Source organism: Vitis riparia, chromosome 10 (assembly GCF_004353265.1).
Source record: "Vitis riparia cultivar Riparia Gloire de Montpellier isolate 1030 chromosome 10, EGFV_Vit.rip_1.0, whole genome shotgun sequence".
Lineage (NCBI taxonomy): Eukaryota > Viridiplantae > Streptophyta > Magnoliopsida > Vitales > Vitaceae > Vitis > Vitis riparia.
In genome coordinates, this window is record NC_048440.1 from 8525465 (window position 1) to 8542588 (window position 17124).

At 35.2% G+C, this 17124-nt stretch overlaps 1 protein-coding gene across 1 annotated transcript; it reads right to left on the reverse strand.

Moving 5' to 3' along the window:
* Nucleotides 1-4212: 4212 nt before the first annotated feature.
* On the reverse strand, nucleotides 4213-6265 carry LOC117924068 (pentatricopeptide repeat-containing protein At1g50270). The gene has a single exon (XM_034842620.1). The coding sequence runs from the start codon at nucleotides 6254-6256 to the stop codon at nucleotides 4451-4453; it is 1806 nt and encodes a 601-aa protein (XP_034698511.1). The 5' UTR covers nucleotides 6257-6265; the 3' UTR covers nucleotides 4213-4450.
* Between the last annotated feature and the right edge of the window lie 10859 nt (nucleotides 6266-17124).

Below are 17124 nucleotides of genomic sequence, written 5' to 3' on the forward strand. Positions count from 1 at the left end.
ATTTGTATAAGTTTCAACCTTTTGTAACCAATTTTATGTCATTATATCTACACTAATCTAACACTCTCAAAAGAAAATTCTTTGTTTAAGTTCATTGAAGTCAATTGCATCCTCTCAAGTCATTGAGGAGTACATTATCATGGAGGTGCTACTTCACAAATGTCAAGACTAGTATAGAGGTTCTAGCAATATAAGCCTTAGGGAGAGTTGCATTTGACTAGGTAATTATATGTACTAGATCCTTCAAAATTAGTGGATTAGCTTTAGTGTCAATTGAACTCATAATATTTATATCCATAGAGTTTTTAGAATGATTGAGGAGTAGTTTTCCACATAAATTGCATGTCCATTATGTGATTGGTTGTTTTTTGTTTTTATTAATTGCATATATCTTAATGAAAGAACAAATGGAAATTAATTATATGATTTTGAACTAAAATTAAAGGATTACCTATTCATCCCTCTAGATAGTTCCATGATATAAGATCTCAAACTTTCAAAATATAACAAGAAAAATGTAGCATATCCTATTTAGAAAATTAATGATTTTACTACTCATGTGGCAATGTACATAGGTGTAATTGATTATTTTTTAATCTAACATTTACAAAAAATATAGAAGCTATGAGCTTCAAAGAATAATATTTGATTTTATAATGCCAAACCTAAAAACTAGAGTTTCCCACAAATTTGACAATGATAACAATCCCAAAATGAAACCAAATAAGTAATCAAGATAAAAGAAAAAGGATCAAATATAAAAAACTAGTTATTGATAGATTTAAATTATCCATTATCCTTTAAATTAATTAGTTGAAGCTAGCTAGCTAGAAACTAACAAAAGTTCCTTTTTATCTTGTATCCATTATTCATTATCCTTTTAAAAAATGATTATTTTTTCTCTTTAAATAGAACGAAAAGAAAAAGAAAAGGAAAGAAAATTTTTGGTAGTAAGCAATGTTTAAAATGTCGACAAGATATCATGTGTCAGGCCTTTTTGATAAGATATGTGGTAGGCAGATTTCGAGTTTTTGCATTTTTCCTCATTTTGCTGATTTATCATCTCGCCATGTCAACATTTCTTTTCTTTTTTCTTTTACATTCATTATTTGTTCCTCTCAATTTTCCAGTATAAGAGCAACCCTTCAACTTTCCGATATAACATTGCTTAGAGAGAGCCTAGTCCTAAGGCATGGAATATATATATATATATATATTATAAATTAATTAATTAATTAATTAATTAATTAATTATAGTTATCTTACTATGTTTTTGTATAATAAATAAATATAAGACAAATATAAATTTATAAATAAAATTATATTCTTTTTTAAATAAAAAATATTTATACATATATATCATCATTTCTTTTATATCCTTCAATATATTATAATTTTAATATTAATGTGTTTTCAAATTTTCTATATTATTATAGAATATCACAAAATATATTACACATATATGATTTTTTGTTTTTTAAAAAAACTTGAATATATATTACATGTGTATTATTTTTTAAAAAAGAATTTTATTTTATGATTTATTGAAATTTTTGTCAATATTTCAATGAGTTTTCATCAATTTTCATTTAAGCTATATTTTTTTGTTAAATTTTTTATCAATATTTCTAGCTATTAAAATCTAACTACTGATATATACACGTAAAAACAAACATTCATCCCTTAATAGTACCACACCAAAATAATAAAAAAAAATTTCTAGGTTGAAAAAAATAAAAGATGAAGATCTTTTTATAAATTATTTTTTAAAATTATTGTAATTTTCTCAAAGATCAATGTAGTGCCTACCATATTAAACCTTGGACTATTTTGCCCTATCAATTGCAACCCAACTCCATATTAGGCTTTGTTTTTCTTAATTTCATCTTTCTTTGTTTTTTTATAATTTAATAATTTTCTAAAAAAAATGTTGTCTAGTTAGTCAAAAGATTTGGGTTCTAGGGCTAGGCTGGGGCTAACTTCGGACCTAAATGCTCCACTGCTGAAAACATATATTTATCATTCTTCTATCTTCACAGTTTAAAAATATTCAGAATGTTTATTTAATTTTAAAAAATCAGTATGTTATTGTGCCTATTCTATTTACATAAGTAAATGAAGGAAACTGGTTAATTTAAGCAATTTTTATGTAATTTTGTTAACCAAAACCCAACAGGAAGGGATCAGATTAGCCTAGGCCTTGAATTCAACTCATTGGGTAGGCCTTTGAGCTGAGTCCTAGGTCGAAGGAGGGCTCGATCTAGAAATGGCCCAGAGCTTGGTTCAGCCCTGAATGTATTTTGAACAAGAAAGATAAGGCCCAGCCAGGGTTCATTGCCAGCATCATTTTTAATCCACACAGAAAAGAAAACAAAACCCACCTCAAATTTTACTAATGGCCTTTCTTTTGAAGCTACTATTAAAGAAACACCAAATTCAATACTTGCAATGAGACTTTTGCTTCCTTTTTCTATTTTTTTTTTAAAGAAGGAAAAGAAATGTAAAGTTATAATTTTATATTTCAATATGAACCAATTTTATAAACACCAAAGTAGAATTTAATTTCCATAATATTTTTTTAATTCCTTCTTCACACCCTTAAAAATTATCTAAACATTCTCTCTCTCTCTCTCTCTCTCTCTCTCTCTCGGTTCTTCAAAATAACACTCATCCAACATAAAAGAAGTTCCAACCATCCAAATAGTCTATAGGTTCAGCCTTGCACTAACCATTTGAAAAGTTGTTACATTGGCCCAAGAAAATGAGATCAGAGATCCTTACTCAATCCTGTATTATACTCATGTGAATGTAAAAGCCTAAGCCTTCCAAGTTATCACATGAGCAAGGTTGTAGATGACAACTAAATGATGTGGAATAAGCCTATGTACGTGTTAGGACTGTTAAGCAACAACTCAGTTTGCCTTACTGTAATGCTGTTTCAGTTCCAATGAAAGTTACCAAGTTCTAAGGGCAGCATTTCTAAAAAACATAGCTCCAGCTTGCTATAATCAGTCCATACTTATCAAGTTAGAGGGATTAGATAAGGCTAGATTTGGAGTTCTTGGCCATATGATAATTCAAAAGCAGAGAGTAGCTAGGCCTATAGCAGGAGATTTAATTTCAACCGCGTGAGGACAGCCTAATCCTGAAGGTTGTCTTGCCAATTGGCATGAGATCCTATATCCTAGATTTGGGGATGGTCCCAAATGGGAGGATAAATCCTGGCCCATCTGAGAGAGACAAATCCCGGTTCAGAGTTCAAACTATTAGGATTTGGGTTTACAATGTAAATTATATAGATATAAAGGTAGGAAATCACGGATAAATCAACAGATAAATTGATATGGGAGGACTTGAGACCTCCAATTAACCAAAGCTTATATGCCATGTTGAGCAACGAACTTTTCTAAAAGTCAAAACTGTTAGGATTTGAACTATAATGTATACCATGCTTCAACATATGATTACTACCCTCAAACTATAACAAGCAACTTTTAAAAAATGCAGTCTCATATGGAAACTACACAAATAAAGCGAAAAGGCAAACATGAGAATAAAGAGCATAGAAGTAAAGGCTGATTTGGGAGAGGAATTAGTTAAGCCACCCTACATTAATCATAATCCCCAAATAAGCAAATTGTTTGTTCAGCCAAGAGGAAATAAAGGTTGGAAAGGAAAAATTCTTGCAACTTGCCCAAGTTTCTTCTCATCTTGAGTTTGGATTCTTTTGCCTGCACCATCTTCTAGTCCCATGGGAAGTTCTGCATTTCCGCCAGGCTCTACTTCTCTTTAGGTACAGAGCAAAAGATCTTCTCATTTGAGTGCTAAAGTCTCCAACTATTTATTGATTTCAACAACCTTCTTCTTCAGGTCTTTGATGGAAGAATAAGGCTTTACAAAAATCTCCAACTCAAAAAAAGTTACACCATATGTTGGTAGTGAGTTCACTACCAAACTTGAAACATTGTACTAAGGAACAATTTGGTCATTTATTCTTTTAAGCTAATTACAATTTAGTGCTTTTCACAACTGACATACCATTCAATGGAATCTGACTATTGCATGCAACCATATCCAAAATATGAACACTATAGTTTTGATAGAAATATGTTACCACATGGGTGATAATTCCAAAAATAAACAAATTCTTCACTTGAAGATATAGAAGTCACTCAAATCCTAGTGACTTTTGAATTCGCAGAAGCTTTGAAGTAAAATAAAGAATATGACTAATTAGTTGGAAAGTGAGCGACTTACAGCACAGCTGAGCATAAATTAGATGCAATCTACAAGGTAAAGACAAGGTCAGAAGGAGGAGGCCTGGAACGTTAAAAATTGAAGACAGTCCGGATTTCACCTCAATCTGAAGTCAAAATTGCTCCTGCAAATAAGCCAGGGTTTCAACTCAGTTTATAGTCACTGATTCAAGCATATCTCAAGATAATTTTTCTCATCCCCCATCAATGGTAAATGTCAATAGGTTACTGCCAAGAGCATAAGTAGCAAGTTTTAATTGGGCTGTGACACTTTCCAACATCATATACACATTAATTGATTCAATATGTGATTTATCAAATGCGATGAACTCATGAATTACACCATTCACTTCAATCCAGCTACATGCTGGGGACTTATCCACCCCTTTCCCTTTCATGAGTCTCCTGACATTAGCAGCTGCTTCCCATTTTTGACATCTTGAGTACAAGTTTGCTAAAAGAATATATCTACCACTATGATGAGGTTGTAGCTTGATCAGATGGTTTCCTATATGTTCCCCAAGCTCAAAAGCCTTGTGAATCATACAGCCACTGAACAGTGCTCCCCATACACCAGGGGTTGGCTCCATTGGCATGCTTTCAATAAATTTAATTGCTTCTTCCAAGCGCCCTGCCCGACCTAGAAGATCAACCATGCAACCATAGTGATCTACATTAGGCTCTAAACGATAATCACAGATCATCAGTCTAAATAACTCCAGTCCCTCATCCACAAGGCCTCCATGAGCACAAGCACTAAGAACACCAAGAAAGGTAACTCCATTAGGTTGAACCCGGCTCCTAATCATTTGTGAGAAAAGATTCAAGGAGCTTAAGGCATCTCCACGCATTGCCAACCCATTAATCATAGCAGTCCAAGGATAGACATCTTTGGCAGGCAACTTCTCGAAGACCAATAGTGCTTCATCAACACACCCACATTTCGAATACATATCTACTAATGCTGTCCCAAGTTTCGAATTCAGTCCTAATTTACTCCTATCTACATATTCATGGAGCCACCTACCTTGATCTAATGACCCTAGTTGTGCACAAGCAGTCAGAGCACTTGTCACGGTGGATTGATTAGGCTCGATACCCTCAATAATCATTTCTTGAAAAACTTTCAGTGCTTCCTTATATCTATTACATTGCACATAACCGGCTATCAATGCACCCCAAGAAACCAAATTCCTAGTAGGCATTTCATTGAACACTTTAACAGCATCATCGCAATAGCCACACTTTGAATACATGTCAACCAGGGCACTACCAACATAGACATCCCAAATGACTCTCCCTGATTCAACATAAAACCCATGAACCCACCTACCGAACCAAACATCTCTCAGCATTGCAGCCGCACAGAGAACACTAACAATGGTCACCTCATCAACCTCGACACCACTGGACCTCATCTCCACGAAACACTCCAATGCTTCCACCGCACGACCATTTCTAAGGCATCCATTAATCAAAGCAGTCCAAGAGACCACATCCTTCTTCGCAGTCTCAATAAACAACCTACGGGAGCAGTCCACATAACCACAATGAGCAAAAGCAGAAACCAACGAGTTCTGCACAAAAGCATCAAAATCCAGCCCGAATTTCACGATATGAGCATAAAACTGAAATGGGTTTTCGTTTCTCAACTTAGAGAAGGCCTTGAGGAGTAAGGGAAAGGTGTGCCTGTCCGGAATGACGCCGTGGTTTCGCAATCTTGAATATGCAACGAGAACCATTTGGGGTTGTGAGCTTGCAGAGAAGCCTCTGATGATGGTGTTCCATAGTAAGATATAAGGTGTGGCGAGACGATCAAAGAGGAGCAAAGTATAACCGAGGTCTTTGGTGGCAGAACGAAGAAGGTCGGAAAGGAAGAAGGTGTGGTGAGCGAGGCCAGAAGTGAAGAGGATAGAGGTGGTTTGGTTGAGATGGTCAAAGGTACCACACTTGTGGAAACAGCAAAGAATGGAGTGGCGCAAGGTGGCGAGTTTAGGCATCCGGTAAGTCCGGTTGCTTGAGGAAAGGGCTTTGGTCCTTCTATCCTTGCTCCGCGCCTCTCTTGAACGGTTTATAGCGGTTCGACATGCTAGAGCGTACGGCCTTCAACCCTGAACATATACCTCGTTGTAATTTATTGACAGATATATTCTCCGTTTTCTATTTTTAAAATAAGAAAATAATAATAATTCTTAAATGCAAAATGTTCTATTTTTTTACATAAAATTTAGTATTGTCATGTTTTATTTTAAAAATAAAACATGACAATATATCCAAATGCACATTAAATTATTTATATTCCCAAAAAAATAATAATAAATGATGCAATAATTACTTTTAAGTTTAAGTTAAGAAGGTAATGCCTCGTATATGAGAATTGTATTTTAAATTAATTTTTTGTTTTTAAAACTATAAAACATGATATTTAAAAAAATATATTTTTTTTAGTTATTATGACTCTTTAAAAAGAAAAGACAAGTCTGAGGAAACCCGAGTTTAAGTCTGAGGGTCCAGTTACTTATTAAGAAGGTACAACAATGAACCATAGCACTCCTTTAAACGCTAAAGCTAAGTCTCTACTAATAAAAATGAGGTAACAATGATAATAAATTGATTAATTAATGAATACCAAAGATGAAGTATATTCAGAATGATAGTGAAAGTTTAACCTAGGAATATTCAAACAAACCATACACATTTAATAATCAATAGTCAAAGAAAGTGAAGAACGTACCATATTAGCATATTAAGTGCTTCCATAAAACAAAAGAGTTAATTTACAATCAACAATCTCATAATATACACAATATGCATTTCACCCAAAATCAAGAGTTAAGGATACAACAACGTAGAAATCAAACAAAGCAAGGCAAATGGATAATGAGAATTAAACGCCAATTAATAGTGATAAAAAGATAAGGAAGTGTACCTTAATAGCATATAATAGTGTTGTGTGTCAGTTATGGTGCACTGATGATGACACACTCATAAAGATAATGACGTGTTGATGAAAATTAGTTATTAATGTGCGATAGTGTGAAACTATAGAGTTGCAAGCATCATATTCAAGAAGATGACTGAACAAGCATATAATGTAGAATCCAGCTATAAATGCAAGTCAAAGATGGAGATGGTGAGGCATTCCACAATGATAGAACCAAAGAGCTTCAAGAGCGGTGATCCACTCTAACAGTGATAGTGTTCATGGGCGGAAACAATTAGCACTCATGGCAGTGATGATTTACAGCAACATCAATTTTTGATGTCGAAAATGAAGAGTTCTAATGGTAGTGATGACTTGCAGCACTACTAGTCATCATGGCGGTGATGATCTTTGATGTTGAAAATGGAGAGCTATAATGGTGGTGGTGACTTACAACACTATTGATCATCATGGCGGTGATGATCTTCGATGTCGGAAATGGAAAGCTCTGATGGTGGTGGTGACTTATAGCATTGTTGATCTTCATGGCAGTGATGATCTTCGATGTCAAAAATGGAGAGCTCTAATGGCAATGGTGACTTACAACACTATTGATCTTCATGGTGGTGATGATCTTCGATGTCGGAAATGGAGAACTCTAATGGTTTTGATGAGTTTCATGAAGGTAATGATGAATTCTGATGTCGATGATAAAATTTTGCTCCCAAAAAAAATCCTACTTTTTCCATCTACTCCTCAAAGATAATGAATCCCAAAAAAAAAAAAAAATGAGAATCAATTTGTCTTTAGAATCATCTCAAGACAATTGTAACTTCCCTCCAAAAATCCAAGAAATAGTCCAAATGCATCTCCCGAGAACTCTCTCCAGGTGCATTACCTCATTCACTCCAATTGTGTGACCCTCTTAATCCTCCTAAAGCTCTTAGAGATTTCTAGAACCTTTGTATGAAGATTTTTTGAGGTTGTGATGTACACCCGGAATGCATGTAGGTGACCGTAGCCAATGCCTTATGATGGAATCCTCTTTCATGGTTGACATGTGATGGCACAATGGAGAAGCCTCCATTGCCACCTAATCCTCTTAATTGAAGTCCTTTCCCTTTTCCAAATGTATGGTGGTGGTGATTTCCAAGTTTGACTTTCTTTTTTATCCATGTTCCACAACCAACATGAGAAACCACAATGATCCTTTAGTCAATCACTCATGAAGCAACAATTCCAAGCAAGGAAGACTTAAGTTTGTTGTATAGCCCTCGCCAACCTTCATTTATTATGACCTCACAAAAAAAGTAAATAGATATGTCCATGATCCACTATTATCGAAAAAAATAAAATATATAAATTCCAATGATTAATCCTCATGCCACACAAAATTAGGAGGAAGAAAATAAAAAAACAAATCTCATGCAACTAGAAATTCAAAGACCAAAATCCTATAATCAACAAAAATTAATTTTCATGTTTCAACAAACTAGAGTAACAATCATATGTAACCAAATATCCAAAGCAGAAAATCTCATGTAATCAAATATCCAAATAGCCCTCACACAATCAAAAATAAAATAAAATAAAATAAAATAACTCAATCTCATCTAATCTTAAAACTAAATGTCATAGCTTAATGCACTAAAGGAAACTCAATCAAACAAAATCCTAAAAAATCATAGGTCACTAAGCAATCACAATAAGGATCCTTGAAAAGTCCCCCAAGACATCCCTTGAATAAAATCCAAAGATAGTGGTATAAAGTATCATGGTGGACCAACAAATGAGTCACGATAAAAGTCTAGAAATGGCTCTTGAGTGAACAATGAGATGATATAAGATAAATAAAATCAAATTCGAGAAAACATATGCCAAGAGGACAAAATGGAGGGTCTACATACACATGGCTTAATTTGGGCTATAAGACGTGCTAACTTGCACTAGGAACCACTACATGAAAAAAGGAAACCATTGGTGTTGGAATAATTTCTCTTTCTCTCTCTTATCATCAGGATTACCCTAAATTTCAAAAAAGAAAATGAAAAAGTTGGAGGTTAGGGGGGCATTAGAGGTGCATAAAACAAGACGACCTCCATCTTAGGTAATCAGAGGCACCATCCTCCTAACAACCAATAATCTTACCCGATCTAATAACTTGATATGAAAGAAAGTGTGATCGACAAAAACTGGAAGTACCATGCCTAAGGCAAAAAAAAAAGCCTATAAAATGAATTATAGCAATATGAGAAGTAACTATAAAAGAGAGATCCAACCTATGGAAATGGGATGAGAAATTCTTATTTTTCAATAGAAGTAAAAGCCTTTTTTACCTTTTTCAAAAGGAATTTGAGTTTTTTGTATTTCAAAAAGAAAAAAAATGACATTTAAGAACAAACATTAAATAGAATGAATTTTAAGTCTTTGTACCAAATAAGAAACTCTACTAGTTCATTTCACTATTGCATTATCAAGGAAGAGAAAGTCGACTATTAGGGTGTAGATAGAATAAATAAATAAAAAGTATTTTGCAAGATTTTTTCGAGTAGCCAAAAATATCCTAACAATTAGGAATCTTCTAATATAAGTTTTATTATTATTATTTTAATTTTTATATGGAAATAATTGTGAGGAACTAAAGAAAAAAATTCATATAACTTTGCTTGAAAGACTAACACCAACACTCTATCTTTAGTGGGGGGTGCTTTTAGTTTAAAAGTAAGAATTTAAATCTTATTCGATAAGAAAACAATGTTATAAGTAGTTAAAGAATATTAACAAGAAATTTGTAACTTAATAATTAGAATAAAAAGATTCATTATATATATTATATAATTGATGAATAACTAAATAAGAGATTAACACATAAATTTAGAAAAAGTTAATATTGCATCTTTAAAACATTTCTTAAAATCCTTTAACAATATAACATTTAGTCAATCATCATCAATAGGCAATCCAAAAAGAACATGAATCAATTTTTATAAAATTATATGGTATAATTATATTATCTTTTAGTAAGTTATAGTAGTATTCAACATTCTATATTGTAGAACCATTCTAAGAGTAAAAAATAAATACAAATTCAATTAAAAGATCCTCCAAATTTGATGCAAGATATATAGATGTGCATAGTAAAAATAAAAAAAAAACTAAGTAGGATCACATATTCATTTCATATTTTTTTTAACATCATATAAAACGAAAAAAGATGATCTTGATTTTCAAATCCCACATAATATTAAGAGTAAAGAAAATTTCTTTGATCATTGTCTAGCACAACTTGTCTCTAATACCACTAAGGCTACAACTTGGATAGGTCAATTCCTCATCATTTTTGCCCAAAATTGATAACAAAATTTGCAAAATTGATAACAAAATTTACAAAATTGATCATTTGAGTGGACAATCACTAATGTACCCTTCTCCTTATAAAGACATAAACACCATTTAGGCAATTTAATATTTAATTTTAGATCAAAAGGAGTTTCTTTAATAAACAAGAGATCATTAAGTCTTCAAATAAAAAATAAATCTTCAAGAAATCTTTGAATTCTTCTTCAATTTTTCAAAAAATCTGTGAATTTATCTTCGATTCTTTAAGAAATCTTTAAATCTATCTTAAGTCTTTAAGGAATTTCTTCAAAAACTCTTCAATTTTTCTTCTCTTTGGAAGTGTATTTTTTAATGAAAGGAACTTGTATATTGAGAATTTTATTTTGATATTATCTCTTGATTTTCTAAAGATAATTGTCATATTTAATTATCATAATTAATTATCTATAATTAGTTATGTTGGATAATTATCTCAATTAAAGTATCACTAATTGGAATTATCATAATAAATTAATTATAATATTTATTTGATTTTTTATTGAATTATTTTATTTTATGCGACATGTCAATATATTATTAGGCTATTATTAACATGTGGCAATAAATGAGTGGACATAAAATTTGTCTCTCTACAAGTAAATTATTATTATAATTATAATTATTTTCACATATTATATTAATACATTAATGATGTTTATGTGTGGGTGAAGACTTAACAAATCAAAGGCAAATCCAATTAAAAAATTTTAAAATATTAATAAGTGAGAAAATAAAAGCTATGCTTAAAGGAGAAAAACACCCAAGAGGGGGGTGAATTTTCAAAAACTTTTTCAATACAACAAATTCAAACACAATATAAACAAGAAATAAAAAAATAGAGTTAGAGAATTCAAACTCGAATTTTATAGTGGTTCAGCACTTCCTTACCTACATCCACTCTCTTCAATCTCCTAACCGAGTAAGGGTTTCACTAGCTTAAAGCTTCAACCAAGCTTCCAATCCTTTACACTTGGATTCCGAATTCAATGGGCTCTTACACAATCTCTTCAAGATTCAAACCTCTTGAAGACTTTAACACTCAAGTTTTACAAGAAAGAAACCCTCAACCTAGCTCAAAGATAGCTCAAATACAAAACAAAGCTATGATGACTCACAAGGGTACACTAAAAGTTATACAAGTGATAATTTAATGCACTAAGAAAGAAATGAGAGCTTTTAAGCCAAGAACAGGTAGGTAGACAATTGATTGCAGGTGTTCTCTCTATCATAAATGAAGTGGAGCTCTCAATTTATAGGTTTCCAAGCTCGGGAACCAAAAACAGCAAAAAATAGCCTCAACCAATCGAGTTGGGGGTCGACTGGTTCACTAGCCGTTGGAGCATTTAATGCTTTGGTAGGTTACCGTTGCCTCGATCGGACCTCGACTGAGAAGGGGTGAACCTCAACAGGGAAGAGGAAGCTACTAAATGAGAGAGAGTGTTTTTGGCACTCCTCGACCTGACCTCGACCGGACAAGGGCAACCGATTGATCGGTTCCCTAACCGGTTGAGCCGGTTGGCCAGAGTCTCGACCAGTTCAACCTTTTGGCCCCGAAAAACCTATCATTTTCAATTCCTTTCTTTTCTAACACTTAGGCAAGGTCTTTAGGTAAAATAATATACCAATTTTGAAACATTTTTCCTAAGGTACATTTGATAAAACTCGGGTTTTAATGAAATCAAAATTTTAAAGAATAAACCGACTTTTTCAAATATGCATGAAAATGTATGAAAAACCTAAGTGCACCCATGCATTCATCTTACATTCATTTCCTATGATCAAAAGTCTACCAATAGTCTCAATCTTGTATCATTTTGGTTCTTTGGTGAATTTTCGAATTTATATATGAGATTCTTTATCATTCAAACCAATTAGTCACTTAACCATGGTTTGTTATCATCAAAATCCGATTGGGAGAACCCTTGGGCTAACTATAAGTAATCAAATATTTTTTTAAAAGATTTATAAAAAAATGGAAAAAATGTAGAAATTATTTAGGGAAACTTGTGTTTTGATGGGGCCATTTGGGAAATATATGGTTTTCGAAACCCAACTTTATAAAATATGAGAACCAGATTTTAATATGGAAAGTAATATTGTTTTCACACACTCTGAACCGACTCCATTTTTTATGCCAAGATTGCCCTCCGAGTCTCCATAAAAAAAAAATGTTACAGTGGTGGTGGTGGCAATGGACTGAGTTGCAGCGACAATAACTTTGGCAACAATAGCCTTTGGCTTAGGTTTTTCGGCACTGAAGGGGGCTTCATTTTCGGCTTTTTTCTTCATGCTAGAGTGAGGAGTGAGGAAGACGAAAGTGTCATTGCCGTCGCTATTGCTCCGGTGGAGGAAGTCACAGAACTTCCACCGTTTCGATGATCCCATGGAGTTGTTTTTCCTACTCCTTCCTAGTGGAGACTCTGCCGCCTTGGGTTTCCACACGCAGTACGTCCCTAGCGGCACTCCTTCGAGCTCGTCGGCCTCCGATGACGAGCACGAAGTCGTTCCTCTCTCCTCTATCAAAAGCATATTTTTCAATTGAAATTCTATTTCATATTTGAGAAAAATCCAGAGGTGTCAAGGTCATTGCAGCCGCAGCTCAGTCCATTGTCGCTGCCACCATTGTAACCTTTTTTTTTTTTATCTATAATGGAGACCCAAAGGGCAATCTTGGCACAAAAAATGGAGCCAGCTCAGTGTGCATGAAACCAAGAGAGTTGGGGATAGGCTAGAAAGGAATCAGCAGCCATATCTAGACCAAGATCAGTAGCTATGGTTGATACGGGAAAGCTAACCGCACCACTGTCAATAAGATCTTGTATGGTATGACGTAAAGAAACACAATAATCAGTACGGTGGCATGCCATCTAATGAAATGCACAGAACTCGTGAGCACGAAAACGCTAAGGTAAGGTACTCAAGGGTGGCCTAGGGGCTAATGGTACTAAAAAATCAGTAGCTCTGAGTCACTCAAAAGCTCTATCCAAATGCATTCCCAAATCAGAATAAGTCATCTAATGTCGTGGGATACTAATCTGTGGACGCTGAAACTAAAATGAAGGTCGTATTGTGATAGTATGAGGATGAACAGAAGGATACTGATGAACTGACTGAGGATGATGATGTTGTAAAGGTGCGAAATCACTCTTGGGTATCTGTAGTGATCTCACATAGGGATAATAACAAGGTCGTCGATGCTGAAAGCCCGTAGAACATATGCCTCCATAGCTCTCAGATGATCCAACAACTCTCTTCCCCTTAGTATCTGGGGAAGGAGTAATATTTGACCATAATCCTCTAGATATGCCATCATCTACATCGAACAAAGCCTGAACCAATGATCTGAAATCCTAGAATGGGACTCCTGTCAGATGCCGAGCAAAGCTAGGTTGCAAACTCCTCAAAAACATGCTCATCTGATCTCTCTCGGTAGGTCGCTCAATCATTTCCGTAGCCTTCTCCCTCCAGCGGGAGATAAAAGAAGAAACAAACTCATCCGATCCCTGTCTAAGAAACTCAAGCTCTCTACGTGTAATGCTCGTATCACCACTGAATGAATATTGTCTCAGAAACTCCTATGTTAAGTCCTCCCAAGTTCTCTGACAAGATGACTCTAATGAAGCGTACCATCTCTATGTCATGCTGCTCAATGACAATGGGAACAAAGTGAGCAACTGTGCCTTATCTAGACCAAGAGCCCTCATAATTGTGCTATAAAGTCTGAGATGAATACGAGGACATCCAACGCCTGTATATCTCTCTATATCAGGCATCCTAAAACCGACTGGCAAAGTGGCCACTGGCACATCGTCATGGTCATCCCACGAAATCATCTCATCAGGATCTCTCATCTATCTAATCCTCCACTCGAGTCTGTCCATACGAGAACGAGGATCCTCAATAATGGTAACTAGTGTGACAATAGGTGGAATGACAGCAGTTTGATCATGTGAAATAGTATGCAAAGTCTATGCAGTTGGAATCTGAACAGGTAGAACAAGTGGTGGCACTAAATCAGATGGCGTGTTCTCGAGCACTACATGTCTACTTTGCTGAGTATCCATCCTTTAACGCAAATTGGTCAATGCCCCCTGAATCGAAGCCACAGAAGTGGTAAGCTAACCAATCAAAACTGACTGTGAATCCGTCTATAGCAGCTTAGTGATACGAATCAACCTCTCTCCCACTCAACCCAGGGCATTGAACCAATATTGGGACTACAAATAGACCCTTACAAAAGAACCCAAATAAACGACTCAAACATGACTCATGCAAGACACGGGATGCAACGAACAATGACCAATGCATGATACAATACACCCAATACATGACAGTGTGTGATACACAATCATATGGTGACAATCAAAATTTGGATATACGATACAATCTCTAGAATCACATGAGTGTCTAGTGTGAGATAACCACAAAAATGACTAAAGAATTTCTATCGATAATCTAGAAAATGATCGAGGTGTGAAGAAAATAAATGGGGTGTGAAGAACAACACTATCACGAGATTGATACTCAATCTAGACCAAAATATCCGTGATTCAACCTTCAACTCGAGCTCTATAAGAGAAAAAAAATGATAAGGTGATCAAGGCGAATATCTCGAAAAATGTGTGAATGTGAAAATGTGTCTTTCACCTTTCTGTAATGGAAATATGATCATCGAGTCGAAAATCGAACCAAGAATCAAACAAAGAATGAGGTACTGAGCTTGTGATAGGTGTACAGTGTAAAAAGATGATCATGGACATATCCTAAAGCATCGAGTCAGTGACGACAAAGTGATAGGATGTGTCGAGCCAAGAAAAGAAGACGAAAACACTAAAGAGAAAACATGCTAAACTCATCGAGTAAAAAGCATAAACTAAGGCGACAAGATGAAAGGTGATCCAACCGATACTCAAACTCATACCGATCTCTGAGCACTCTCAACTGGAGACTAAAAAAAGAGAGTACTGGATCCGAACTGTAACTAAAGAGGCTTTGAAGGCCCTCAGATGCACCCACGTGTAGGGAGGGAGTCCTGATTGAAGGATTTACGGCTCAACCTACGAGGTTAAGGTGGCTCTAAATGGATATGGGTGGACTTTAAAAGATCCCTAGTAGAAGCGATCATACCCTTCGACGGTATACAACCCTCCGCACGCCTCCAAAGAGACGGGGCACTTCCATGCAAGGTGGTCATCATCTCCACACATGCACTACCTCGACATCCCAAGGGGTTTCCTATGGTGAAACCTTTTAAACTCTCAACACTCAATGGTCGACTAGAGTGCATAGTGAACAGTGTGGGTGCATTCGAAAACCCAAGGAAGCTAAAACGGAAAGAGGAAACACCCTGGCCGCACAAATATCCATGAAACCTAGCTCCGGGCTATACAGGTCTTCAATAATAGGACTCATCCCGACATCAATGTGTCGATCACCTCCAAAATGCTCCCAAAACATCGGTATAGCCCGTTGCTAGACCCTACTCCTAATCTTTGGCTTGGTTAGAGAACAAGCACACACAAGGCCTCACACTTGCAAAAGTGGGAACCAGAATGAAGGAAATGACTGAAACCAAGAGAGTTAGGGATAAAGGGATAGACGTGCGGCCCACATGGACAAACGACATACGGTCATGCAAAAGGAGGGCAGTCATGCAACACACAATCAAGCAAAGTACAGATATATCACCATGTCCACACATAAGATATGACAATCAAGATGAATAGTGATACAGACGTCATGCTCGAAGACGATCAAGATAATATACAAGCAGGAGAATCAACCTATCATGTCAAATGATATACAACAATGAATCTATACATGCGAGGTGATCAGAACAATCATGGCAAAATCAGAGTCGGTATGCTAAGTAAGGCAAGATAATCAATCAACAACAATCCAGTATGTCAATGTCTCATACAAATATAGCGATTAAGCACATAAAAAATCACGGCATCGAAAGCCTCGACCAAGATAATCGATCATTATAATCAGATATCAATGTCCTAAATGAGTACAATATCCAATCATGCATCCAATGATATCAAAGACTCTCAATGTGTAATCACGAGACCGTTACCCACTGATCGACCTATCAAACACCACATTTGCTTCATCTTAAGTTCAAGCTTGACCCTCTAAACGATCCCCAGCGGAGTCGCCATTTTGTGGACCCCGTATTTCGGCTCATGCATTTTCACTCGACGACGAGCTCGATTTATTTTTGAAAATGATTTTTATTTTATTTTTTTAAAATGACTTGGAGTCGCCACTTATTTTTGTTTTATTTTTAAAAGGGTAAACAAAATAAGAAAGAAAACCCTAAGTGTGACTCCTTATTTGGAAAAGGTGGTCTACAAAAAATCGGATCGAGTTCAGGGGTCAGGTTACCTATCAGGAAGGTATGGTAAAGACCGTAACACTCCTCTAAGTCCCTAAAGTCGAGTCTCTACTAATAAAATGAAGCTAACATGGCAATCAATAAAAAAATCAATGGATACTCAAAACAATCATGCACGTGTGAGAATCAATACATGTATATAGAATGACCAGAGTGAGAATGGGTGC